The sequence below is a fragment of the Neltuma alba genome, unplaced genomic scaffold (genome assembly GCF_004799145.2).
Source record: "Neltuma alba isolate B1F8T4 unplaced genomic scaffold, ASM479914v2 tig00012197_pilon, whole genome shotgun sequence".
NCBI lineage: Eukaryota > Viridiplantae > Streptophyta > Magnoliopsida > Fabales > Fabaceae > Neltuma > Neltuma alba.
Genome location: NW_021636737.1, coordinates 188044 through 215949, shown reverse-complemented (window position 1 = coordinate 215949; position 27906 = coordinate 188044). Strand labels below are relative to the sequence as shown.

Genomic DNA, 27906 nt, shown 5'->3' with positions numbered 1-27906 from the left:
AAACTTGCAAGTTTCTATTGGCACAAAACTTGGCCTATGGTAGGAAAGGGGAAAGTGATTTGATTCACGAACGTCACACTTTTCCAAATCCCTTTAACCAAACAATAATAATTCTATCCACATTTCTGTAACGGCAACGAGATTTAAAAAAAGCGATCGGAGAAAAATGCACTTTTGAAAAAGCATCGTTGCTTGTACATATCACCATCCATGTGATTATTTACAGAGTTTGCATTCTGGTGTTACACGGTGCATGGAGAGGGCCTTACAAGAGGATGGCTGCCACTACAAAACAAAGAAGCAAACTTCCACAGGCTTCCATTTTAATAGATCCTCGTTACAATTTAGCCTTAGCTTTCTTCTTTCCTTTCTTTTGATCAAGTAGCTCTGTTCCTGAAAATTCAATGAACGACGGTCAGATCCATTCATGACAAACTCAAAACGACTTCTGCAGATGATAGTAGAAAATTGCTTCAAATACAAGCTTATCTTTTGCATTTTGTGTCACTCAAAATTTTAAAAATTTTGCTTTTGAATACTTGCCAGATTAGATTGCACACAGCACATGCAACCCAAATCTAACAAGTGTAGCCAAAATTACCATATATAAAACCCATGAGAGAAAAATACTTCCTAATTGTTGCGGTTTGTGAACATAGTTACTATTACCGCAATACTGTGCCTCACTAAATTTAGCCTCAAACAGCAAACAATATACGGTTAAGTTGAAAAGAGAAAGAAAAAAATCATACAGCACATTACCTTGTATTATTAAACATGAGACATAGTAGCAGGAAAAAAATTATTAACAAGGGATAGTGTATGATTTTAATCCCTTAGGCAGCCAAATACAAACAAATTATGCCACGTGCATTCAGAGATAAAAGAGAAACTTAGGTATGTGGAATTAAAAACAGGCCCACTAAGATTTCCTTTTATGCACAAATTAATAGTGTTCGCAATAGGCCTGAGAAGAACTTATAATATTACATATGGACACAGAATTATAAGAACAAACAAACTCAATAGAAGTACTATTCACTTCCAAGGTGAATCCAGAAAAATTTAGAGCTTAACGAGTAGTATCACTAACCTTCCTTCCCCCATGTTTGCCCCACCACGTTGCCCATTGCATGAATAAGCATTTTTTTGACCTGTTCCCATTAAAAGAGCAATCAAAAACTGCATTCTCATAGAGATTTAGAATATATGCTTTCACATAACACAAGAGTCAGATAAACGTTGCTCATTTCAGTCATCTGAACGTCTACTCAATGTTTTGACCAACCAAATTTGACTAGGCACAATCTCATCCATTCAACTTGTGATGAACCGAATTAGCAAATGGAATGACCAAATACACACGTCCACATAGACTAGGCATTCATTGCCTTCAACTATATCGTCTACATAAAATGGAATCGACAACATTTTCATTGTAACAAACTTTGACAGCTTTGTATATTTCACCCAAATTTGTTTGTTTAGTCTTCACTGTGCAAGTTGATTCCTCATTTTTCATCAACATTTCTTAAATATACTTCAAATAAATAAGACAAATAACAATTACATACTTTAAGCCATTACACAAAACAGTGTAATTATCACAAAGCTCCTAAACAAAACCTCTTGACAAAGGTTAATGCAATAGTGCAGTGGGAGTATTCTAATTAGAGAAGAAAGAATAGAAGTAGAAAGAATAAGAGAATAGAGAGGAACGTGGACTTCAGAACTTCATCCTCAATCATACAACTCCTCTCAAGTCAGATTGCAAATTATAACTAAACAAACAACCATCATAACACAACATAACAATTACTACCAAGGATAATTACTCCTCATCCACGATCACAACATATGCTTACATAGGCGCAGATATGAGGCAAAATGAGAGAGAGAGAGAGAGAGAGAGAGAATCCCACCAAACAAAAATGGGGGAAAAAATCTTATACCTCCAATTTGTCCTCAATAGCCCTGTGATTTATGGGAAGTGTGCGAAATTCCTGTGTTAAACGAATACACTCCTCTATACTTTCAGGTGACACAAAATCGAGAGCAACCTTGATACATGACTGCAAGAGCGAGACACATATTTACAGCAATTAAAATATTGCCTATAGATGATTATTGTATATAAAATGTCTCCAAAGATTTGAATCCAAACTACCGAAGTCAAGAAAAAGTATTTACCATTCTTGCAAAGCTTTCAAGAACTAATAAGTTTACTGAAGTTGAAGGACAGCATACTTATTCAAATGAATTACATGTACCTCCCCTAAAATCTTCAATAAAATAATATGATGATTGATGCAATGCCATCAGTGTTACATGTAGTCTACCACATGCTGCTTTAGACATTTTACATTCTGTTTTAATTGTTATATTGTATACTATTTATTCAATTTGACTTTATTATTTTAGTAAGTCAAATAATTAGGATCATCTATAGTTTAACTTGAGTGACCATATTTTGTGGTTCTTTCTTCATGTTTTTCTATTACTACAAATATCCCCTCCAAAAGGAGAACACAAGAAGAACCAACATCTCCCCCCCCCCCAAAAAAAAAAGAAAAAAGAAAAAAAATTCTAATAGCTCCGCACCTTGAAAACAAATCCAAATGATCCCCTTTGGCATATCATGAGTAACATTATCTTTCATATTATAAAGATATAGAGAAATATAATATGAAACTCTCGTGTCTATTCATGATCAAAGGAGGTATTTACACAAGAGAAATGAGTCTCACTATTAATGGCTCATAATCGCTTAATAATACCCTAACAGAATAATATCTGATTCCATACTAATCATAAAAATTATATGCTATTTACATTAATGAGAGAATATTCTAATACTGCCTCTCAAGTTGGAGCATAGATGTTAATCTTGCCCAACTTGTTACACAGATAGTCAACCCAAGTCCTATTAAGGGCTTTTGTGAACACATCACCTAACTGGTCAATTCTCACAGAAATAAAATTCTCTTTAATTTTATCCCGAACAAAGTGATAATCAATCTCGATATGTTTTACATGTTCATGAAATATAAAATTGGAGGCTACATGCAAAGCAGCTTGACTATCACACCACAACTTTGCTAGTAACAAGATTTAGAGGCCAACTTCCTTCAATAACTGATAAATCCATACCATCTTACACACAGGTTGTGCCTGGCTCTGTACTTTGATTCTGCACCCTACCATGATACCACATTTTGCTTCTTGCTCCTCCAAGATGCCAAATGTCCACCCACAAGATCACAATATCCTGCAACGGATCATCTAGTAGTTTTGGCTCCGCCATAATTTGCATTAAAAAAACAAGTACTCAATATCTGTAGAACCATGATTCCTCTACAAGATGCGAAGACCCAGGGTTCCCTTAATAGGTGACATTTTATAAAGCCTCATATTGATTAACAGTTGGCGATGCCTACGTAAGTGATATCAAGACGAGTCACCACGAGATAGATCAATTTCCCAATCAATCTCCAATACTTCTTAAGATTTTCAATAGACTGCTCTTGTTAGCATCTAGTAATGGATTAGGGACCATGAGGAAACTGCATGGTGTAGATCCTAGCTTTCCAATTTCCTTTAGTAAATCAAGAACATATTTCTCCTATGTCAAGAGAATGCCTTTCTTACTCCTCATAACCTTAGTTCCTAGAAAGCGTACTTCGGCAAACCAAATCTTTCGCTTGGAAATGAGAGTGAAAAATGACTTGAGTGCCGAGGTCTTGCAGATAAATGCTCATAAGAAATATAATTTACCAGTTAGGTATCTTGTACATGCCCTAAGTTCTTTTCTCAATGCAATGGGCCAACTCAAGTCATCATCCATCACAAGTGCAGGACTTGAGCTAAGTTCAGATGATTGGACTTGCAGTGAGGAGGCTGGATAAAAGTGTGTATCATTCTGTTCTACATCACCAATAGCAGCACCAGTCTGGACAGTTTCCGGTATATTTTCAGTGCCTGTAACAACTTCTGGTACAATTCCAGCACCCGTAACAACTTCCGGTACAATTCCAGCACTCGTAACATCTTCATTCTGGTTATTTTGGACATTCTGCACAGATCTTGACTCTTGCAGGCTTAGGTTTAAAAGGTTCAGGAAAGCAATAGGTGTTAAATGGGTGAAGAGGGTGAATTTTATTGCCGTACTTGTGAGTCGCAAAACATCCACTCTTGAATTACCTTTCTTCAATCATGTAGCTGACCGTCGATCTCAAACAACACTAATGAGTATACCTCTTTCGTTGCATCCCATGTATCTCGAGCAGTTTTGTACTGTACCAAGTTGCACCCAATCTTGAGATACAAAGGCAAGCAATAAGCTTAAGAGAAAACCAAAAGAAGAAGCAAACAACTAATAGCGAGCTGATCCTCCAAAACCATGCTTAGGCAACCTTCATGTATAGTTGAACCCAAATTTACTCTGTCAATTCCAAGTGACCCTCTCATGCCAGGTAGTCAGCACACCAAATATCGTCTCTGGAGTTTCTGCGTAACTCCGCTTGGTCATAGCTAAGTAGCTGGTCTCTAATCTCCAAGACAAGATGTCTCAATGGTTGTTCAAGATGGCAGTCCCTCCTTCACATATTAGAAGCATCTAAAGAGTCTGTGTACATGACAAAATTTTTATATTCAAAGTTGCATCCAATCTTGAGGGTCATCAAACTAAATATTTTCAGCCATCAAAGCAACAACTCTTGTATTTGGGCTAGAAGAGAAAATCTTCTTGTTGATGTGATCTCCCTTTCCCCTTCCTCTAATAAACACATGGAAGGTTTGAGAACAGTGGAGATAATGGTCTCCATCAAAGCGATGGCTAGTGATCATTAAAGATGAGAGATCATTTGTAGGGTTTTGTAAGAAAATTCAGCTGGTGTGTATTTGAGCCACCAAGAGTTTCAGTGGCAAAGGCCTGGTATCCGACCGAATAGGAGAGGAAGTTTGTTGGAGCTCATGGCTTTGATACCATATAGTTTGCCAACACAAATAATTATTGGCAGTCATGTTTTTTTCCTTATTAGGGTTAAAATAAAGAAGCAGGCAACATGCCTCCCTCAAATAGCCATGAGATTAGGAAGATTTTAGTTAAAAGCTAAAATCTAATCTAAATAGAAACTAATGACTAATTCTACGTTTCATAAAAGAAATAATAATAAAAAATAATAGGGAAAAAATAAATAAAAACAAGACATATTGCTGCCCTAGTAATGTTTCGCGTCTTCCAACAATAAACGGAAAGATCAAACATGTCCTGCATATGCTTCCATATTCAAGGAACTAAGGGCCAAGAATGCATAGCTAATGATTAAAACATTACATGATTACAATAAAACTAAAACCTAAAAGCCAAGGAAACTTTCTATTGTATTCATTATACCTTGAGATTTCTGACTTGGTGAGGACAACCAGCAGGAATCAAAACTGCATCTCCCAGTTTCTGAATAAATGTCCATGGTTCAATTCCTACAAAAGAATATTCAAAAACAAAAAATGAAAGCATCAATATGTGATGAAAGACTAAAGACAATAATGGACTACAAAAGAGACAATGTGTAGATTTCTAGAATAAGGAATGCTTAGAATAGCTTGATTTGTTTGAATGAAATGGAAAAACACTTGTTGGCACCACACAAGAAGGAAATTGTCGCCACTTTGAGCCACCATTTTGATACTCTTCACCTTATAAGGTATATTTTTAGCAAACAATTTCCATAGAGGCTCATTTGTTCTTTCTAGGATATATTCAAATTCGGTTTCTCTTCACTTGTAGTCATGAGGCTGCGATTCTCATTTTATGCACATGGCTTCCTGTGTAATTTCAAGCATTTGTCTTTGGTGTGACCAGATTGTTACCATGATCGCAAAACTTGCTCCCTAGTCATTTGCCCTTGTACTTATTAGTTTTAGGGCCACAAACCACAAGAGCAACAACATCAGTAGAGGTGGTGACTGGTGTGGACCTAAACAATAGTTTGGGAAACCCTCCTTCAACTTTCTTCAATTTAATCATGGAGAAAATTCATGAAGCAAAGGAGGGGTTAGAACACCTGTGATTCACCCCCTTAGTTTCTCAAAGGTTAGAATGAGACCCAAAGAACACTTTGAAATTTTTTTTCTTGTCAACTAAATTGTGCTAGTTCTTGACATCTTCAACACAAGACAATACATGAGTTTCATATAGATCTTGTTGTTAACAATAACAAGAAAGAACGCTGCTAGAGTCTATGACATTGGGATTGCCTCATTTGAAGTCATAGACAAATCCTAAATTAAAGAATACTACCATTTTCCTCAAGCAAGGACTCATGAACATTGTCCCCATTCTCCTTGGCAATTGTGCATGCAACATAATTTTTCCTCACCATCAAAGTCAAAGTTGACAAGCCAGGAAGTTAACATATTATCTTCCAAAGCCATTGTTTATAACTTGAGTCTGAAACCGGTAGTGGGGCAAATTCACCAATGAAAAAAATCTTCTTTGCCTTCCCCCTTCATCAGCATGAGAGCACTTTGAAACCACTCTAAGTAATTATGTCTGGTAATCATGATCACAGCGAGCTCATGGACAAATTTAAAAGAAACTGAGATGCTTTTGGTTAGGCTGCCGGATAGCTTTGGGTTCCCAAGGTTCAATTCCTCAAAGCCTAGCCAGTCCTTCAAACCTAAGCTCTCATGAAATTTGATCATGTTGGATTAAACTTTCAGATCTCTAATACCACAAAGATGGATGATTGGATTAGATTTAGGTTCTTTTCCCCACCGGGGGGTGGGTGGCACAGATCAGCAGACTAAATAATGAAATTCTATTTATTTCATTTGAATAATCTACATATTACAGTGAGTGTGTCCTTAGTTATATTTACAGGTCAGAAATTAAAAAAGTATGGAAGAACAAGGAAACAAATTACAATAGTAACTAGGAATCAGTAATGATAGGCCTAAGACAAAGGGAGTAGATGTCAGAGAGTTGACCCCCAAAATGAGGGGATGAGCTGTTCGGTATCTTTGCCAATCAAACCAGCAGCACTTGTCATGAAAACAAGATATGTTCTTGGCAGTTTTAAGATGTTCAGTTACAATATTTGAATTTAATTAAGCCAAGGCAGTGTTGCCATTATGTTAAATGCCCATAAACAAAAATAAATTGCATTACTGGGGATTTACTATAGCAGTAACAATTAAGACAGATATTATGTGATGATTAAAAGAACAAGAATAACTGACCATATTCCTCCTTCAGTTTCCTCTTATGATCCATAGTCAAATAAAAGGTCTGATCATGGATAGGATGAACAACCTATTAAAACAAAGCAAATCCTTTTACAAAGAAGCAAATAACCATAAAGATATTCACCAAAAAGAAAAAACCATAAAGATTTTCAGTGATAAGCATGAAATAACAATAGACACCTATATCAATGATCAATAATGCGATAATTGCAAAATTCACTTCTTTATTTGCCCATGCAAGGATAGTAAGTACAACAATCAATAATGCATGTCTCAAAGGGAGATACAGGATCTATGTGAACTAATCATGGAGGGATGGGTTATTTCTATCTATTATACCCCCTCTGACACCATTAAAAGGCTGACAGCTTAGCCAGAAATGCCCATATGCTTGATTCTGTTTTTTTTGTTCCCCTAGGCTTGTTCAGAGTTCTATCGAAATTTATGAGTTGGAGAGAGCTGATCAGGCTCTTTGTAACGTGGCTTTTTTTTTTTTTTTTGAATTAACGGGGCAAACACTAATGGCTTGAGAATACAAGTGTGATCAAACCCACAACTAACAACTCATAAGAGAGCTTTCATGCCACTAGCCTGCAAGACTATTGGCATGCCTTTTGTTTTCAACACAAATAAATGAAATTTACAACTTGCTAAGCCAGGCTTATCATGTGTCCCCTCACAATCATAAATTAGGTCAAGTTCAAGGACAGTACAACTTATACAAACTCAACCAACCAGCTACCACATTTATTTGAACCTACTTCCAACTACACAGATTATACAAACAATTTTCTTTCCACCAACCAAAAAAAAACCAACCCCATTAAGTCCTTCCAGACCATATATACAATATTTGATCATTGTTTATTTTCCATTCAAAATTCAAGAACAGCAAAGGATGTATTCAGTATTCACAACTACAACTCTGAGATATTCAAACATCCCTCTTACCCATTGAAATTTTGGTTCTTATCCCCGCCCAAAAAGAAAATATTGCATACTTGCTAAAATATAGATGTTTTTCTTCCCACCACAACATTTTACTTTTATATAAAAAAGCAATCATTAGCAAGGAATCAAGCATAACTGTTATTGCTGACCTCAAGTGAACACAGCATTTTGACCACTTACAAGAAAAAGCCATCTTTTATTCAAGCTTACCTGATGCAAAGGAATACAGTTGACATGCCTGAATTCTCTGAAGTGCTTCTTAAGGTATTCCTGCAGTTTAGGCACATCCTGTCTCCTAAAAATATCCCAGAGAGCACCTCCCTCAACAGAATCATATCCAAGCAAGGTATTTTCGAGATCTGTAATCTTTCCATTTTCAGCATTAGCTTCTTCCCCCTGACCATCGTGATACAGCTCCTTTCTGTCCTGTTCAAGGTGCTTTCCTTTTAAATACTTTATTTGTGCAAGAAGATCAGCATCAAGGGGCGTTTCAAAAGTATGTGTCAGAACATTTACCTAAAAAATAAAATAAAAAAGTTAATAAACACAGTATTCATAATGCGTCAAAACATTTACCTTAAAAGAAAAAGGTTAATAAAGACAGTGTTCATATTCCTCATTTGCCAGCATGTAATTAAAAATAGGGATATAGCACAATCAAATGAACCAACAAAGTCACAATTCTATTAAATCTTTAACATAGTAATACGACAGCAACCTATGTTGCATTCACTAATATGATAAGGGAAAAAGAACAGTCTAGCATCCACAATTTTAGGTTCATCTATGATGATAGTTATTATCAGAAAACAAAAAGATCTCCAAGGCACCAAAACCAGAAAAATAAGGGATTTCAATGGATCAAAACTCTCAAATCTCCATAAAACAAAGGGAAAACTAGGCATATAAAAATGCATTCATTATGTATAATATGCACTTTACTGCACAAAATAGTAACGACCATTCAAATCACATTAGCATTACACAGCTGTCAGGAAGGGCAACAGATTTCACGAATTCAATAACACAACAATTCAACTAGTTATGAAAAATTAATATAATTAAAACAGAAAACAGACCACACATCCAAAAATGAGCTAAAACAATGCTAACTATCCTAAGCATTTAGTCCCATTTAGCCAATCTTCAATGCACAATGAAACACATATTTTAGAACTACAAAGGAATCAACATTCCTCAATCTTATAATTTCTCATGCTTCATCAGTATTTGTCAACAACCACCCTATCTGAGGGAATAATATGATCAACCACTGCACTTGAAGCAAGCAAACTGCAAAATTCAATATGTGCTACTATGAAGTAGCTCTCCAGAGTAAGAATGACAAAGAGTTGATTGATAATCAAGTATAAACACCCTAAAATTAACTGTAAATTGGAGAGAACTAAAAAGTAACAGCTACAAAGAGCAAAGTTTCAGGCACGGGCTTCAAGCCACAACCTGACAAATAGGAAGAAAGGACTCTCAAAGCATTGCACTCGCTCACAAACCATCTGGATACCATTTCTAATGAAACCATTTGGAGAAATTTAAAGCGAACAGGTGTTAAGGAAACAGCTTACTGCATCAGACATATCACAATGAAGCTTTGTCACTGAATCTCCCCGCCCAAGCTCCATAGGAATTCCATATGCTATATATGTCTTTGGACCAATATCTGGCTTTATTACTCCATCTGGTAGCATTGAAGCAAGGTTTAAAACACCATTATAGGGATTTGTATATTCCTTGAATGGTAGGGAAGAAATGAACTCAGCACAATGACGTGGCAACCGTTCCTCAAATAATTTCGAAGGAGGCCAATCTTTCAGTTTCAATAACTGAGGCCCCATTTCAAAATCTTTTCGACCTTCAGAGTACCCAGTAAAGAATTGGTGGATATTGATGTCTCCCTACATTCAAAACCAGAAATTCAGTCAGAAGCCACTGGCAAACATGTTTTACATGTCAAGCTACATGCAATTAGATGAAGGAAATTACTTGAAAGCACTAGAAACTGACTGAAGCAAAATTAAAAACAGAGGATCACAAATATGCCAGGAAGGCATATCAAGAGTGAAAGCAAGCGAAGAGGCAACATGCAATAGACAAAAACAATGGAAATGACAGCAAAAGGCAAACAGCAGGAATACAAACATTGGTGAGCAATACACAGGAAAGTTCCTTCCAAAAAGAATAAGAAAAACAGAAAAGCAAAACCTTTGGAAGAGAATTGTCCAGCAAGCATCTAATTTCAGAGAAGAAATACCAAGTAAAATACGAATGGCAAAAGAATTACAAACAGCAAGTAAAACCAACCTCACACAAGTCCAAACAATCAATGACCTTCACTGCCAAATGTGTTTCTTGCTTTTTATTATTTATCTTACGGAAAGCACGCCACATAACCAGTGGTTCCCAGCTTAAACCAGATGTGCATTCAAGCACATTGCTGACAATCACTGGCTCTCCTTTACTCCAGTGCCACTGAAAATGCTTCACATCCTTAAGTCCTAAATCTATGGCCCTTGGACAGTATATATAGTTGTCAGTGTCACTAGGATCTTCGCGAGAAGCAGCCTTTATCCTGTTCTCATTTCCAACATTATTGTTGTTACCATCTAGTTCAAAGCATGAACCACACTGGTTACTTGTCTGTCTTGCATCATCAAGATTATATGCTTTAGCCATATTTTCTGCTTTCTTTACAAGTTCAGAAATCCAGTCATCAGGAAATATACATCGAAGTTCAAGATAACTATGACCACAACCACCATCAACCCTTGGACAAGGGATGCTACCATCACTTGTCACCTTCAAACTAGATCTTGACCAGTCACGATCATCATTTTTTGACTCAACATTTATTTTTTTTGACGTTGACTCCTCTCCACCATGCATATACTTCAGCCCCCGACTGATAAATTCAAACTCAACTGGCTCTGCACCCCCAACCAATTTTCCTTGGCGAATCTCACGGCAACAGACTAGACAGAGGTCAAAAAAACATTCTTGACAGCTTCGGTGATAATCAAAAATTGAAGTTTTACAATTGTCACTGCACAAAAACTTAATAATCAAATAATTAAGCAACTATCAACTAATAACCAAATATGACATTCACAACTGAAAAATAACCCAGGAGGGGGAGTCTAACCAGTAAATACGCTCTTCATGGGAGCAGTCTGCCTGCCCTACCTGGAGCTCTGAAAGTGAGATGCCTGCATTGCACATAAAGAAAAGGATTGAAGAATAAAAATGATGTCAGATCAGCACTAAGGCCAAATGAGAAATATCAGATTTGCCGTGACATTCAGAACCTATCAATAAAAATACATAGCTAGAGAAAATTACGGCTTAATTCAGAAATAAAAAAGGTCAGTGACCCAAGGGGTAACCAGTACAAAATATGTATATATTTTGTTGCCAAATCTAGACCGACAACCATCAACAATTTAAGGACCAAGTAAAGAGACAGCTTTATCTGCGACCAAGTAAAGAGACAGCTTTATTGCACTAGTCAGCCCCTTTAGTTCCCAAGATTTTACTGATACTTATGATTCACTAGAGCATCTTATTGTAGTTCCCAAATTTTATAGAATAGAGATCCAGAGCTAAGACGTTTTCCAACAAGCACAAACAAGAGGTCTCTCTTCCTCATGAGCCAATTTGGGGCTCGTCCAATGCTCAGTTCTAATGTGTGGATAGAAATACATGTCGCCAGTTGGATGGCCCCATAAAGCAGTTTATCCTGACAATTCTTTAATGTATTAATCCGATTCAGAAACTTAGACCCACTTATTTATCCATTGTCCAGCAGTAAGTTATTTGTGGAGCCAACACGTTATTCCTGCCAAGAAATCAGCATGTCCCGCAACTTTGGAAATTCTTTTAAAAGGCTTTAGTAACAAGAAAGAAAGGAAGCAACAAAATGCACTTTATTGTATTATGACGTTTGCAGCTCAATAAAATTCTATGCAAGTCTTCCCTTTGGCACTCTGCATAAAAGTTCTTTAAGGAAATCACTACCATCCAATTGCAGACACAAATCATACTTAATTTTCATGAACTACGCACATTAGAAAGAGGAATAGCATTGTTATCAACTAGTAATCTTGATTAAGATAGTTCATGAGAAGACACCTTGTCTCTTAGCTTCAGTCTCCTTCTCGATCATTTGTTCTTCATGTAGCTGCCTTAAGTATGGAAGAAGCACCGTTAGCAAATGCTTACGGTCTTCCTCATTTAAGTCGATCTTCTTTTCGGTCCTTCATCATCCATAGAAAATTGAATTCGTTTAGATTTTAAATGCAGAATAAATAAAAAAAAAATCATCACAAGGTGCAATTTAGAAGTCGAGGACTGACTTCAATTAATTTATCAGAGCTCAGACATGCTTTGCAATTGCAGTTTCCACGGCACACAGGACACTTCTCAGCAATATCTTCCTTTCTCAATTGAGGATACCTTGACAATACAACATAGACATGAAGGACCAAAATCAACCATTAATGCCAAGGTAAATGGTCAAAACTCACCAGTAACTTCAATTTTTTATTTCGATCTTATCCAAGCATAAGGTATGACCTTTACAAAGTTCCAACTAAGTAGTAACCCTGAATCTTGGTGCCTAGTAACCCTGAATCTTGGTGCATATTAACTAAGCCAAATCATGTTATTTAAGAAGCAGCTCATACAACTCCGTGCAACAGAACAATTGTTTGTACATTCATATTCTATATCATACAGCGCATATGCTTTCACGCTATGATGCCAAAAATCTAGTTTAATAATGGACTCTGACCTGTATGAGTAGGCATATAAATATGAACAGTATACATCTTGCTCAACAAAATAAGTGCAACAAATGGAACAAAAATAAGCAAAATGAAGTAGAAGGAAGGTAAGTCATACCAACTCTTTAAACACGGGATGCAAAACCTTTTCCGCTTACATTCTGTACACCTAACAACCTCCCCCTTATCATTTCTCTGACACTGATGGCACATTAAGCACTCCTTTTCAATCCACTGTTAAGTAGGAAATAGAAATTATAACCACGACTTGCAAGCTCTATATAATGCACATCTCAAGCACAGCAAACCATAGAGAAGGAAATTTCTTACGTCAGGATCGCGCCTTTTGACTTTGGGCATCCCCTGCTTATTAACTTCAGATTTTGAAGCCCTGCGACTATAACCTTTATATGATCTGCTTTCTGAAGAATCTCTAGCCGTTTGCATTCGACCATGAGCCTCCGATACTTCATGGTTTGCCTTCGCATCATGAGCCGCCTTCCCACGCCTTGAAATTTTCTTATCACCACTTTCCAGTTCTTCGAAACCGCAGTCCTTCACAACACCCCCAGGATCACTCTGCTTCAAATGTCCTAACTCCTCCCCATCTAAATCACCATTGTCCTCGGCTCCTACACCTTTTTCAACCACTGACGTTTTATTTGCCGCAACTTTCGTCCTTTTACGACCTCTCCCAGGTTTCCTTTTTTGACGTCCTTCTTCCTCTTCTTCGTCATCAAAGAAAGCATAACAGAACGATTGCCGCGACACTCTAGCACTTCGCCTCGTCGCCTCGGGCAAGACCACGTTCCCTGAGGCATCCGTCTCTAGCTTACGCTTTCTGCCGCGGCCTTTCTTGACAACTTCGTGCCTTCCGTTAGTGGGTCGATTTTCGCTGGTTCGGTGTCAAGATCGAGACTTTCTCGTTTTTCACCTGTAAGAACTCCACCACCGCCACCGCGCCTTCCGCCGACGGCTGATTCTTGAAACGTTCCTCCTGTCCTATTCCCTCTTGTTCATCACCGTCACCGTCTTGCTTCTCAGACTGGTGATACTGCGGCAGCAGAGGTGCGTCGTCATTCTGCAGCCGCTTGCTTCCGTGAGCCATGGAAACTTGGGTTTCAAAGTCACAAAGAACAGAATCAATTTACAAAACCCAAAGCTGCAGAAGAGGGTACAATCGAGTGGAAACTGGAAAGCACATTAGGCAGTAGGGGTTTGTGTCGCTTATATATAGGGGAGAAACTGACGACAGAGAAAGAAAACAATGGGTAATAATGGTGGATTTTCAAATCTGGCGCCAAGGTAAATAAAATATTATCGGTCACGGGGAAGTTTTCGAAAGATTATAGGAATGAAGGAGAGTTTTTGCGCGGCATCTACAATCTACTAATCAAAAGTGGCAAAAAAATGTGCCTTTGATGGCAGGTTTTGGTCACAGATGTTGTTCTTACGTGGGATGTCTGACCCGGTGTGAAGTATTCATCCATGCTTAGTATAAAGCTAATTAGGATAAAAACTAATTAGGAAGTTAATATTAATGTTGTATAGAAAACTTATTTCACATGTCTGTAAATTTTTTAAAATTAATCTTATTGAAATTTTTAAATAATAATTAAAGTTTAGAAAAAAATATATCATAAAAAAATCATATAACTAATTTAACTAACATCTTAATCTATTTAAATTAGTTAATAAGCAGTAATTTTTTGAAAATTCAGATAATCTTTCAACGATAATGACGTGAAGAGATAAAGTCAGATTTTTTGGGCCAGGAAGTAAGGAATGATTTTAATTGCCATTATCCCTTAAACATGTTTTGAAATTATTTTAATCGACTAAGTTCAGTGCAGAGTATAAATTCCATGTAATAGCTCAAATTATTAGAATTATCCGTACTTGCACGTCTAAAGGAGTACACTGGAACTGGCCGGGGAAAAAAAAAACGGAGTACACTGGAAGATTAAAGCTTTTTACGTTTTTTTTTTCTGTTTCTGGGGTGATAAAAGAGAGTAGTACGTAACTACCTGGGAAGGGGAAGGCCACAGGGTCATTAATAAATCGAACGTGACCGTCTCCACTGGATATTGGCAACAGAGAGTCATGAAAGCCACCAGACTGCTGCTCCGTTCTTCGCCAGGCTTCATGCGACCGCCGCCTTTGCTTCCGTCATTCCCACAGTCAGCCCCTTTTTCCCATCTCGGACCACAGACCCTTTTCGCAGTTAAAATTGTTGAGGTCGACGTGTAAAGTTCAGGCCAAAAAGAATGTGTGAAAAATATATTCTATTTTCAAAACCACTCTGGATTTGCGAAATGTGAAGAGACGGGTAGGAGAAAGAGAGATCTAAAAAAGTGTTTAGATAGAATTAAAACTATAATTTTTAAAAATATTTTTACAGTATACAAAGTAAATATGTAAAAAAAAAATTTGATTTATAAAAAAGCGCTTTTGAAAAGCACTTTTTATAGTGCCCAAACATTCTTTAAGTAGAAGAAGGAATAATACAATGATATAGCGTATAATTAACAGTGGCAAAAATGTAAAAAAAAAAAAAACAATTATGATTTCGGATATTGTTTTAAGTGTATCTTGTAAACACCCTTCTATGATTGTCAAATGAATTTCCATATCCTGTAAATAAATTTGTATGGTGATTCCATCGTCTTATTTTCTTAAACGACGTGTCTCAAAACATAAATGATGTGCATGCTCATAAATTTCTAGTCTACTGCGAAGTAATGAGAGGAAAAAATCATATGGATTAAAAGATTCACAATCTGAAATATTTATGCTTGGTTTGTAAAAAAATTTGCAGTTATTTCAGAATCACATTTGGTGATGGGGCTTCAAAAGAGTTTTCAGCGATAACTCGTTTAAAAACCGATACTAAATCTTACAGAAAATGATAATAAATCGATCATTAAAAATAAATATCCTTTTTAAGATTTCCCGCAGATGTGAGCCAGTCAGCCAGGATGCGCAATCTATATGAAAGACGATGATCGGGAAAGTGACCTGACCTGATGAAGCGAAAAAAAGTGGAAAGGAAAAATATCTGAGACAAAAATATCTAGCAGTATGATATTGTAGTAACTAACTACATCGTATAAGACCCACAAGAGCTCCTTGATACCTTATCTTTATCTGCAAAATGCATTGTACTGCATCTGCACGTCTTCTTCCGCTTCCCTCTCCCCTCTCTTCTCGCGTCACCAGAACGGAGTTAACAACCCCAAAGTCTTGCTCCAGAGGCTCAATTCTGACGTGCAGGGCAGTCCATTCGGCTTCTTCCATCACAGAGTTCGACCTCTATGATCTTCTGGGCATCGATAGCTGCTCCGATCAGTCCCAGATAAAGCTCGCTTACCGCTCCCTCCAGAAGCGGTGCCACCCTGACATTGCTGGCCCCGCTGGCCATCAAATGGCCATCATTCTGAATGAAGCCTACGCAGTGCTTTCTGACCCCAGTTCCCGTTTGGCCTACGACAAGGTTTGTGTCGTTCACATAGAATAACAAATAAACTAGATTAACTGACTCCTTCCCCTGTTCACTTCCACGCCGTAATAATCCCCGATCATAGAGTACATGTCGATATGTAACATAATCTTATCGAGGATTGGTGCTATAGAAGAGAGAAATAACAGTTTTTGGAAATTGAGAGACGAGATGACATATATTTGAACAAGGGTGTGTTCCAGTATTTGATCTTGAAGCGCATCTATCATCACATTTATAGTAAAATAAACTCTCTCAAGTTGTTCTAGTTCTTATGGCGCAGGAGCAGAAAAAGATCGAAGGGTTCAAGGGTTTCACAGGAAGGCCCGTGTACTCAGTTTGGTTCGGGTCGGAAAGCGAGCAGAGAGCAATATTCGTGGATGAAATAAAATGCGTTGGCTGCTTAAAATGTGCTTTGTTAGCAGAGAAGACGTTTGCGATTGAATCAGTTTATGGCAGAGCCAGGGTTGTGGGACAGTGGGCTGATTCTGAAGACAAAATCCAAGAGGCCATAGATTCCTGTCCTGTCAATTGCATTTCGTAAGTTATGTTACTATTCTGCACTTTTTTGTTTTTGTTTTTTTTTTTTTTGCGGGATAACTAAAATTCGGAGATCAGAATAAAAGTACAAATGCAAGGTGCATATATATATACTGCATTTGCCTGCCATGCACTTCATTTCTCTGAGATTTAATTGTCATCAATCTCTGGTGCTGTACAGCACTGTTGTTGCCTTGTATGGAGGTAAAGCCAAATTTAATGGCTTCAAGTTCCTCCTATGTCACTTCATTTTCCTGATTTAGTTCCTAAACGAGCTGCTTCAGTTGTTTAATTAGATCTTAAGAGGGAAGATGATCTTTCAAGTCAAAAGATAGGAAACAAAGGCCGTGAGAATATCACGTATTGTGCTAAGAAAGATAGGTTGTCGTACGTTGGCAATGTGGCTGGGCATTAAAAGGGTAAAAAATACAAGATTTTTTCTGAACCTGACAAAAGCTTTCGGTGCTTGCGTAAATATAGAGTTGTTGAAAGGTCCAACCTTGCAGCTCTGGAGTTCTTGATGTCCAAGCAGCCACGAGGCAATGTAAGAGTCGGCACAGGTAATACGGTCGGTGCTCGCGTCTCTAACATATTTACAGAAGTGCAGAAATTCCAAACCAGATTCCAGGAAGCAATGGAGAAGGCTTCCAACAAGTCTTCTAAGGTTAGTCTGTGTCGACAAGTAATGGTGGCTGCAATGAACTGGCTAATTAGTTCTCACGGATTAACCAGAAACCTCTTTATCAGCAGGTAATAGACCCTCAGAGAGAAGCAAGGATATCAGCAATTCAAGCAATCAGATCAATCTCTAACTGGTTATACTGGCGATCGCCTGTTGCAAGTGGGGCGTCATCAGGAGGACCCGACAAAAGCCTCACACGCGTTGCACGTAGATTACCTGAACCAAACATCGATAAGCTTCGAGACGCTGCTGCAAGGAAACAGCTCAGCGAGAGCAAAAGGACCAGGTGCCAGAGTTCTGATGAGGAGTATTGGGCTCCATCAGCTTATGCTCTTCCGTCCTCAACTGAGAATACCGCAACTCCAAGTTCAGCTGCAAAGCCCTCGTCATCTCCTCTCGAACAGAAAGAAGCAAATGAGAGGGAGTCTGAAATATATGAGAATCAAAATAACCCAATCAGATGGGCATTCCCAATGGTCACTGCCATGATCGCTGTAGCTACAGTTCGATTACATGGTGGGGGGTCAGTCCATGAATTGAATCAACATGCTGGAGGCTCTCTAGCTCTGGATATTGTTAACAGCCCTTGGTCGCAGGGTGTTCTTGCTGCAGCTACATGGTATATGATTGGATTGGCAGTAGTAGATCTTGTGGCTATTATCGGCAGAAAAAATAGATAGTGCCTCTATTAGATGCTTGTAAATTTAATGGCCAAGCTAGGCAAGTAGCCCATAGATACTTTGGAATGTATAAAGTAACATGAAACACAGATTGGGATATATAAAAAGTAAGTTTTTCATTAAAAATATAATGGTACACGGTTTCCGCCTCCCGCATTGTTAAGTGTTAAATCAAGACTCTATGGTGTTTTAAAGTACAGCCTTCTTTTATTGTCCATCTCTGCTGAGAAAAAGCCCCGGGGAAGAACGTATTGACATTGAGGAAATAGAAGTAATTAACTGGCCAATTCAATTCGTAGCAAAATGTTGTTGTAAGAACCATATTGCTAACCATGCTTCTGTTAAGAAAGCAAAAATTTAAAGTTTATTCCAGAGTTTTCTCTCCTTTCATAAAATACCCAAAACACTGTATGGTTCTGTGGAAAACAAATAATCGGATCGGGCACAATCTAGTCTAGAAGTTTCATCTTCAATATAATACAATATTGTTGCCCATACAAAGTCGGTGGAAGACAACCCATTACGAATTGTTCTTCTGGCATTAACATTTGGAAGAGAAAGATAGTCATACAAATACGAAAAGAGCACTTTCCACAATAGGTTTAGTAACGGTATTTGGTTGAGTAATCTTTGGGAGCAATCACCAAACCACGTCCCTTTCTTGCACCTCGGTACACTGTCTCAATAATGTCAATGAACTCCTGCTTGTCCTTAAGAGCCCAGTTAATCTTGTTGTTGTTTCCAGTGCCAAGATCTATCATAATGTGTTTGTTCCTAAAGAAAAACATAACCGTGGAGGGATCATACAGCTCATACATGGTGTTAAAATCAGGAACCTCAGTTATGTCCACGAGGTAAATTACAGCAAAATTCTTTATGGTCTCAGCAACTGATGCCAGCACTTCATCCATCTAAACTTGAAAGAAAAATATTACAACACCATGTTATAATTTAGATGGCAGCTTATGTTCATAAAAAGGAAATAGAAATCCATTGCACAATCAGATAATCTGCATAAATCAAATAGGCAAGGGTGGCATTGGAAAGAAGATATAAGATCGTTTAGAGCAGGGCGGGCAAAAAACAGCAAGACTCATGTGCAGGCATTAGCGCCCGAGGATTAGGATTAATATAAAATCTGGATTCCTGTGGCCATGAATGCTCGATAAAATAATCCCTCAATATAAGGAAAACTGTGATTACTAATATTGGTTTACACTATGCATGCGGTTATAAGTTTGACTGATGGTTAATCCTTCTGGAAATTACACGGTTAAATAACCATTTTTCTTTCTTAATCATAAACGAGGCTCTCAGGCAATGGGAAGCAGACAAAGTGGGGAGAGTAGTAGAAGGCGGACAAGCACCAAAGCCAGACATCACTTCCAGTATCAACTCACTTAAAATTAATGCTGATGCCAAGTGAGCAAATCACTCCTCCGGTCCTAAATATAAGGCCCTTTTGTAGTGTTTAGGACCGGAGGATTATTAACTATAGGCACCACAAAAATTTCAGTTAACCTAAATACCTCGAACAAAAAGTCGACAAATTTGCAAAAGTCAATACTATATGACGCTCAGGTCCCAAAAAAAAAAACACTATTTGAGGCGGCACTTTGCACGAATAATACATCCGGATAATGGCAAGGTTAAACAAAATGTTTTGATTTAACAAACAGGCTGAAATCCAGTTTAGTTTAGGGTTCCAATAGACGGAAATATAGAGCAAGTGAAAATCAAAGAAGAAAAGAAGAACCAGGCAAGGAAATACCTGCATGCAGGTCTCATCCCAATCATGGCCAAATCGGATGACGACAAGACGCTCCTCCTCAGCAAGGATGGCCTGATCTACAGCCCATCCTGAATGAAGGTGAGGCAGCAAGTACGACATGTCTCCCCGCGAGCTAAAACGAGAGAATTGCCTGAAATCTAATTAGGGCTAATTCAAAATCTGCAATCGGCGTCAGGTGACAATCCGAGTTTTGCTATTATGTCGACCCGACCCAACGGTTGAGTATTGCATCCATGAGGTCTCCTCGTTTGGTCTCTTTTTTAAGGTGAATACTAATTTTAAATAAATGAAATTTATTTTTTTATTTTATCACTAACAAGAAAAATTGGCACTTATAATTTCTATAAAAAAATTGGCACTTAAAATTAAAATATCTATTAACAATCAAATTAAAGAATCATATAATTTTGCTTTAAATAGTTACAGTTGAAAATTAAAAGATTAATATTAGCTCAAACGATAATTATAATAATTTGAGGCGTAGATCTTCATTTTCATCAGGATATTCGCCAAGATGGAGGTGCCTGAGATGAGCAAAAGACTATACGAAATTTGAGGATATACTAGACAGATTATGGCTGATCGCAGTTCTTCATTTTAGTTGCACTATTTTTCCTCCCAGCATTTTGCTTACGCACAAAAAATTACTTAAAATTTGGTAAAGAGAATCAATATGCCCACAAATACTAAAGTATAGTAATTTAACTAATATTGAATTTCTTTAAATAATGATCGCTAAGTTTTTTTTTTCCTTTTAATCTTTATTCACTTCTTTCAACTTCAAGCCAATATATCCCTGTCATAGTGTACATTATTAGTCTGTTAAATTCAACTTAGCGTATTGCATCATGTCCAATAAGTACAGATTTTTTTTTTTCCGGGGTAAATCTTGATCAGCTCCAATGGGCCTAGTATCAATGGTGGGGTGAGAAAATACATAAAATACAGAAAAAATATGTAATTCATATCTGGTTCAGCTCATACCCCGCAAGGCTGTAAAAACCCATACCAAGCTAAACTGACCGGTTTATTTTCCTGCCAATATGATAACATCGTTGGCTAAAATTGTCTTGACCCGCCCATCCAAACACAGGAATTTACCCAAAATTGGCGTCCGCACAAGAACACACGAATTTTGAGTCTTCTCATGGTAAATAGCTCTATTAAAAACATAAGACATGAACAATTTATTTAAACAACCACAGCTGTCATCCAAGTTTACAGGGTCTAGAGTTGTAACATAACATATGTTCAGGAAAACGTCCAAAAAGGAAATCTCTTCCACAGCAAACTTATTGGAGGAATTGAGCAAAGTGAACATTCGTATCACATACGCCCACCGCGGATCCTTCAGCTTGTCTCGTGCATGATCTCCGTGTCAACGCTTGCTGATAAATCAACAGATGCACGTTATTCATCATTTTGTACATTTATTTTAACACATGCCACTCACAAGAGTTCCATCAAGATTTTGGCACTGGCAGAAAATTTCTAGGGTCGTCAAAATAGTTGTATATAATTATATGAAATTGAAATGATGAGGTGCGTCCTTCAAGGTACTTCATCAAAAGAACAGGAAAAAAGAATCCTTTCCATTCCAGATCAAACTCACAAAGAAATTAAATCAGCAATATGATAGATAAGTTAGCACTAACAGAACATGGAAACCTCAGTAAAGTTATTGACATATGCTTAAGAGCCACATAACTAAATGGGATAAGTCCATTGCCCTAGAAGTTTTCACGGAGGATCTGAGTATCCGGAAGTGGGAGCAATGTTACTCCGTGAACACTTCCGGGACAAAAATAGACCTTATCCCTAACTAAGTTAAGACAACCTTCTGTCATGATAACGTCCCCAATTTATTCAATAGAAGCTATGCAAAGCAGTGGTTGACAACTAATGGCTCGTTCTAAATTTGCTGAGAAGTGAGATATATAAATCAAGTGAAGGTACCTAATTTTAATGTCCATGGCCATGATCATCATGACCCTCCCAAGGATGTCTCCAGCCCTGGATGGCACCAGAGAGAACAGGAGAATGTATCAGAAAAAGTAAAACTTAACCAAAATATGACTCGGCTAAATACAGGTAAACAAAATTAACTTTCAGAGTTTTACCAATACTACAGGGCCATCTTGCTTTGCTTATTTAACACATGCCACTCACAAGAGTTCCATCAAGATTTTGGCACTGGCAGAAAAAATTTCTAGGGTCGTCAAAATAGTTGTATATAATTTATATGAAATTGAAATGATGAGGTGCGTCCTTCAAGGTACTTCATCAAAAGAACAGGAAAAAAGAATCCTTTCCATTCCAGATCAAACTTACAAAGAAATTAAATCAGCAATATGATAGATAAGTTAGCACTAACAGAAACATGGAAACCTCAGTAAAGTTATTGACATATGCTTAAGAGCCACATAACTAAATGGGATAAGGTCCATTTGCCCTGGAAGTTTTCACGGAGGATCTGAGTATCCGGAAGTGGGAGCAATGTTACTCCGTGAACACTTCCGGGACAAAAATAGACCTTATCCCTAACTAAGTTAAGACAACCTTTTGTCATGATAACGTCCCCAGTTTATTCAATAGAAGCTATGCAAAGCAGTGGTTGACAACTAATGGCTCGTTCTAAATTTGCTGAGAAGTGAGATCATATAAATCAAGTGAAGGTACCTAATTTTAATGTCCATGGCCATGATCATCATGACCCTCCCAAGGATGTCTCCAGCCCTGGATGGCACCAGAGAGAACAGGAGAATGTATCAGAAAAAGTAAAACTTAACCAAAATATGACTCGGCTAAATACAGGTAAACAAAATTAACTTTCAGAGTTTTACCAATACTACAGGGCCATCTTGCTTTGCCCTGTACAATACCCAGAACCTGAAAAATAAATTTTGAAACGCGCGGTAAGTTCCTAAGCAGTCAGAATCGATTCAGTCAAATTACATTACGGCGCTCTCAAGAATGATTTGGAAAAATGAAAACAGTCTCACAAAGTTTAATTTCAATAACGATTAACCATGTAACTTGGATACCAAACATGCCTAAATCCTCACCAATAACAAATTCCATGAATTAAACAGGAACAAAAAATACTCGTTTCCTCGGTCATTACGAGGGCAATCCGCCAAATATTTAGATCCCTCATCAACAAGAGATCCACGATGTAGCCAAAAATCAAATGAACAGAACATTTAATTTTGCTGAAAAGAATAGATCTGCTGAATGAAAACAGCGCGCCAGATGAGATGGAGAAATGAGGGTTATCGCATACCACATAACAGCGCAAAGCCCCTTGCCAGTGACGGTATGCCAACGCTTCGGAGCATGCACTGTCATACCTTTGTAGGTTGTGCCCTCACCATGGCCTCCCCCCATCTCTGTCGCGACGCACTGCGAGTTTCGAACGCAACAAGCCCTAAAGGGTATAACGATTAGGAACGCGACCGCTGTCAAGAACAAGCGAATTTTGTGGTGTATGAAAAAAACTCAAGAGGGTGGAGAATTTCATAAAAGATACATCGAAGTGATTTTATTTCTATCAATCCTTCAAAACAAAATCTGAAATTTAAAACTAAAATAAAATTATGTTTTTATAGTAAATAATCAAAATGGCCTTCATTCTCAAGGAAAACGTGATTTTGACACAGAGGACATCATCAATTTTCTGATAGAGGTTAATGTCGTCTTTAATTCTTTTTTTTTTTGACCAAAGATGTCGTCTTTAATTCTTAAAATTTGATATCTTTTAATTTTAGTCATTTAAATTTAAACCAGTAATTTTGGTCATGAAATTTGATTTTATTTTAATCTTTCTAAACATTTTTTTTTCTGAAAACAATACTCCTTATATCCTAAATATAAAACTCATTTTGTAATGTAAAATTAAAATGGGTTTTATATTTATGATCAGAATACTACTGCAATAAACGGAACCAAATTAATGGTTTTCAAATTTTATGGGTCGGAACAAAATTGCATAGGATTGCCTCTAATAATTAAACACGTATCACAAAAATTCTATTGAGAATTGAACCAGATGGTTGAACAAGAACGTAATTTTTGTCATCCAAGAACAAAATGATACTAGTATTAAGGGAGATGAGAGTTTACGAGATGTAATTTACAACGGCAAATGAAATAGAGCAATTATGGAATTCAATAAAGTTATCAAACTCGGAAGGTGAAGCATCCCTAAAGTAGTAGTTAAACATTTTACCCTTGATATAAGAACTAGATGATTAATTTACAACTTCTTGTGATCAATAGGAATATTTTTTAAAAAAAATATAAATTTAGTAGATAAATGGAGTGAAGTCTTGTATTTATGACCAAATCTAACTCCCTGAATAAACTCTTATACTAACTTTGGTTTTTAATCAAGAACTGGCTAATTAATTTGAGTCCATTAAAAGAAAGGAAAAATGACACTAAGGTCCCATGCAAACAAAAATACTACAAAAAAGTCCCAGGGAATTTGGTAATGATTCTGAAGTCCCAAGGGACTTGAGTGCAATTTGGTGAATTGTAAAATGACGCCTCTGCCCTTGGTGAGATGCATTTAAACTAATTCAAAGCTGTCCTGTTTTTCAGTTGAAAATCAGCACTCTATACGCAAGAAGAAAAGAGAAAAAAAACCCAAATTTCATTCTGCTTCTTCCCCTATTCCCATCTGAAAATCTCATCCACTCTATTAATGTCAATCATTGGCAAAAATCGCTTGTGTTTGTGGTTTGGTGTGTGTTTGGTCATTCAAGTTGGGGTTTTATTATAGGTGGGTAGGGTGATTATGGGTGTTCTGTTTCTGGGATATTGTGGGTGGATTGAAGTGGGCTTGCTCTGTCTGGGCATGGTTCAGGGGGAATTGATGAGAAAGATGAAGGTTGGTGTGATTAGAAACCCTTACTGCGAAATAGGAAAATATGTTGTCAATAGGGCCGCGACAGTTGTCAATATAGCTCCTTGACTTGTCAATAGTAACAGCATTGTACAGATTTACATTAACTGATTTTTTAAATTTTTTACACAAAGGCCATGACCTTCTGTACCCTTGACTCATTGGTAGAGGTCACAAAAAGAGGAAGAAGAGGCAACAAAGAAGGGTGAGTAGTTACATGAGGCAAAAAGGAAAAAAAAAAAAAGCCACTTTGATCCTAGACAAATGATGGCAAAAGAATTTTTTCGTAAATAGAAGTGACATAAATTTTTTTTGTAGATGTCACAACACACACAAATAATTAGTTTAATACTACTGATACATGCAACTATGTTTTTTTTTAATGGGGTTATAAAATCGTGTAATTACATGTATATGAAGTTGTAAATGAAAGTTACTGTGTATTACATTCTGATACATAGTTAGTTGTCATTATCCGCACCCTTCATTGTCAATATATGTTTCGTCACTTGTCACTCACTGCACCATCAGTTGTCAATTAAATGTGCTGATATAAATTTAAAAAAAATGATTTTCATTACATAATGTTATACAACATCATACAATATCACTAATTCCTCAAAACTAATCTATTTTTTATAATGTGATATAGAATAGTTATTAAAAGTCAATCATCACTGATATGAAGTCATAAAATCACTTGTCATGAACAACATATTCACTTGTTAATGGTTTTGCTCTGTTCTGATGTTAGTTTAGTAGCAAAGGAAGAAAAAGATGAAGTTAGTGTGGGTAGAAACTCTTAGCACGAAATGGGATATTGTGTTGTCAATCAGGCCGCGATAGTTGTCAATGTGTGCCACGACAGTTGTCAACGTAGCTCCTTGACTTGTCAATGACAGTTGCGTGATTCTTGATGCAGGTTTAAATTACTGATGGCGAGATACATCTGGAAAGCATCTATTTTGCTTTGTTCACATAGAGAGAAAGTTTATAAATGATAGAGAAGATGATATGAGATATGTGGGAGGTAGTGTAAGAACAACAATATAAAGGAGGGCACAAGTTATGAAGAATTGAAGGAAATTATATCATCAATTGCTGAAAAAAAAGTAACTCATTTCTTTTGAAATTCTCAGTTGTGTATAGCTCAACAGCATCCAGCGCGTAGAAATTAACAACCTGAGTTATCCAAATAACAAGTAATATAACAAGAGTTAATAACAAGTGATATAACAATTTCATAACAAATGAATGTGGATATTAATAATTAATATTCAAAATTTTTACAACTGAAGGTGTCATTTATTTATAATGTTAAGTGATATTTGCATTAAAATATAATTATTAAGAAGGTGTTACTCAAATTTATGTTCAATTGATAAGAGACAGTGCCTTCATTAAAAGTCACAATACTCTATTGGCAAGTCACAGTGTAGTGCCACCATTGACAAGTCATAGTGCCACCATTGACAAGTTAGTGTGCCACCATGACAACTGATAACTGCTGCGCGTCTGACCATATCTGTCGTGGCACCCCCATCTGTCCCAAGGAGTTGCCATTCTGTGTAAGGCACCACGGGTGCCTAATCATATCCGCCGCAGTGCCCAAACCTTTCAAGAAGTTATTCGGTGAACAACAAGTCACAGTGCTACCATTGACAAGTCAGTGTGCCATTATTGATAAGTCATAGTGCCACCATTGATAAATCATAGTGCTTCCATTGACAAGTCATAGTGCCACCATTGACACTTCATTATAATAATTATATATGACAATATAACCAAAATATAATATGACAGAGTAATTGAAAATATCATATGATACTAAAACAGGTTATGTAACTTGAATTCATATTGTTGACAACTTACATCAGCAAATTAATTGACAAGTCACAATGCTCCATTGACAAGTTATAACAAGTCTAATAACAATGCAGGGTGCGGATAATGACAACTGAAATGACAGCAGAATCTAACATGCCAAGTTACACTGAAACCATTAACAAGTGAATATGTTGTTATGACAAGTGATTTTATGACTTCATATCAGTGATGATTGACTTTTAATAACTATTCTATATATATATAAAAAATAGATTAGTTTTGAGGAATTAGTGATATTGTATGATGTTGTATAACATTATGTAATGAAAATCATTTTTTTTAAATTTATATCAGCACATTAATTGACAACTGATGGTGCAGTGAGTGACAAGTGACGAAACATATATTGACAATGAAGGGTGCGGATAATGACAACTAACTATGTATCAGAATGTAATACACAGTTAACTTTCATTTACAACTTCATATACATGTAATACACCGATTTTATAACCCCATTAAAAAAAAAATATAGTTGCATGTATTCAGTATTAAACTAATTATTTGTGTGTGTTGTGACATCTACAAAAAAAAATTTATGTCACTTCTATTTATGAAAAAATTCTTTGCCATCATTTGTCTAGGATCAAAGTGGCTTTTTTTTTTTTTTCTTTTGCCTCATGTAACTACTCACCCTTCTTTGTTGCCTCTTCTTCCTCTTTTTGTGACCTCTACCAATGAGTCCAGGGTACAGAAGGTCATGACCTTTGTGTAAAAAATTTAAAAAATCAGTTAATGTAAATCTGTACAATGCTGTTACTATTGACAAGTCAAGGAGTTATATTGACAACTGTCGCGGCCCTATTGACAACATATTTTCCTATTGCGCAGTAAGGGTTTCTAATCACACCAACCTTCATCTTCTCATCAATTCTCCCTGAACCATGCCCAGACAGAGCAAATATACCCAGAAACAGAACACCCA

The 27906-nt window shown here is 36.9% G+C and overlaps 4 protein-coding genes and 1 long non-coding RNA gene across 6 annotated transcripts; 1 reads left to right on the top strand and 4 right to left on the bottom strand.

Moving 5' to 3' along the window:
- Positions 1-75: 75 nt before the first annotated feature.
- LOC114724747 (lysine-specific demethylase JMJ25) lies at positions 76-12854 on the bottom strand. Its single transcript, XM_028911188.1, has 11 exons — positions 12793-12854; positions 12343-12467; positions 11357-11420; positions 10519-11257; positions 9783-10112; positions 8410-8715; positions 7243-7315; positions 5396-5481; positions 1953-2072; positions 1094-1154; positions 76-393 (listed from the first exon to the last, which is right to left on the bottom strand). Exons 1-11 carry the CDS (start codon positions 12852-12854, stop codon positions 338-340), a joined length of 2022 nt encoding a protein of 673 aa, XP_028767021.1. The 3' UTR covers positions 76-337.
- A 3280-nt stretch (positions 12855-16134) lies between these two features.
- Positions 16135-18522, top strand: LOC114724737 (chaperone protein dnaJ C76, chloroplastic). 2 transcript variants are annotated; one of them, XM_028911175.1, is made up of 4 exons: positions 16135-16488; positions 16778-17034; positions 17515-17698; positions 17785-18522. In XM_028911175.1, the coding sequence occupies exons 1-4, from the start codon at positions 16150-16152 to the stop codon at positions 18394-18396; spliced, it is 1392 nt and encodes a 463-aa protein (XP_028767008.1). In that variant the 5' UTR covers positions 16135-16149; the 3' UTR covers positions 18397-18522. The 2 variants fall into 2 exon arrangements, with proteins under 2 accessions (XP_028767008.1, XP_028767007.1); XM_028911174.1 differs by having other exon boundaries at positions 17782-18522.
- Positions 18523-18742: 220 nt separating this feature from the next.
- On the bottom strand, positions 18743-20363 carry LOC114724761 (thioredoxin-like protein YLS8). Its single transcript, XM_028911205.1, has 2 exons — positions 20168-20363; positions 18743-19307 (listed from the first exon to the last, which is right to left on the bottom strand). Exons 1-2 carry the CDS (start codon positions 20285-20287, stop codon positions 18999-19001), a joined length of 429 nt encoding a protein of 142 aa, XP_028767038.1. The 5' UTR covers positions 20288-20363; the 3' UTR covers positions 18743-18998.
- Positions 20364-21136: 773 nt separating this feature from the next.
- On the bottom strand, positions 21137-22342 carry LOC114724763 (uncharacterized). The gene is made up of 3 exons (XR_003738349.1): positions 22309-22342; positions 22145-22201; positions 21137-21576 (listed from the first exon to the last, which is right to left on the bottom strand). It is a non-coding gene; the product is annotated as an uncharacterized LOC114724763 (long non-coding RNA).
- Positions 22343-22590: 248 nt separating this feature from the next.
- On the bottom strand, positions 22591-23670 carry LOC114724762 (NADH dehydrogenase [ubiquinone] 1 beta subcomplex subunit 2). Its single transcript, XM_028911206.1, has 3 exons — positions 23472-23670; positions 23032-23077; positions 22591-22924 (listed from the first exon to the last, which is right to left on the bottom strand). Exons 1-3 carry the CDS (start codon positions 23573-23575, stop codon positions 22874-22876), a joined length of 201 nt encoding a protein of 66 aa, XP_028767039.1. The 5' UTR covers positions 23576-23670; the 3' UTR covers positions 22591-22873.
- Positions 23671-27906: the final 4236 nt, after the last annotated feature.

Bases quoted from the DNA above. Each gene is read 5' to 3' on its own strand.
- LOC114724747 (XM_028911188.1), bottom strand. From the start codon at position 12,854: ATGCACCAAGATTCAGGGTTACTAGGCACCAAGATTCAGGGTTACTAC. The intron at 7,316-8,409 runs GTAAGCTTGAAT...TTGTTTTAATAG, and splicing joins ACTGTATTCCTTTGCATCAG to GTTGTTCATCCTATCCATGA. The intron at 1,155-1,952 runs GTATAAGATTTT...TAATGGGAACAG, and splicing joins CTATTGAGGACAAATTGGAG to GTCAAAAAAATGCTTATTCA.
- LOC114724737 (XM_028911174.1), top strand. From the start codon at position 16,150: ATGCATTGTACTGCATCTGCACGTCTTCTTCCGCTTCCCTCTCCCCTC. The intron at 17,035-17,514 runs GTAAGTTATGTT...GCGTAAATATAG, and splicing joins TGTCCTGTCAATTGCATTTC to AGTTGTTGAAAGGTCCAACC. The intron at 17,699-17,781 runs GTTAGTCTGTGT...CCTCTTTATCAG, and splicing joins CTTCCAACAAGTCTTCTAAG to CAGGTAATAGACCCTCAGAG.
- LOC114724761 (XM_028911205.1), bottom strand. From the start codon at position 20,287: ATGTCGTACTTGCTGCCTCACCTTCATTCAGGATGGGCTGTAGATCAG. The intron at 19,308-20,167 runs GTATTTCCTTGC...TTTCAAGTTTAG, and splicing joins GGGATGAGACCTGCATGCAG to ATGGATGAAGTGCTGGCATC.
- LOC114724762 (XM_028911206.1), bottom strand. From the start codon at position 23,575: ATGGGGGGAGGCCATGGTGAGGGCACAACCTACAAAGGTATGACAGTG. The intron at 23,078-23,471 runs GTATGCGATAAC...TTTATTTTTCAG, and splicing joins GGGCTTTGCGCTGTTATGTG to GTTCTGGGTATTGTACAGGG. The intron at 22,925-23,031 runs GTAAAACTCTGA...GGTGCCATCCAG, and splicing joins AAGATGGCCCTGTAGTATTG to GGCTGGAGACATCCTTGGGA.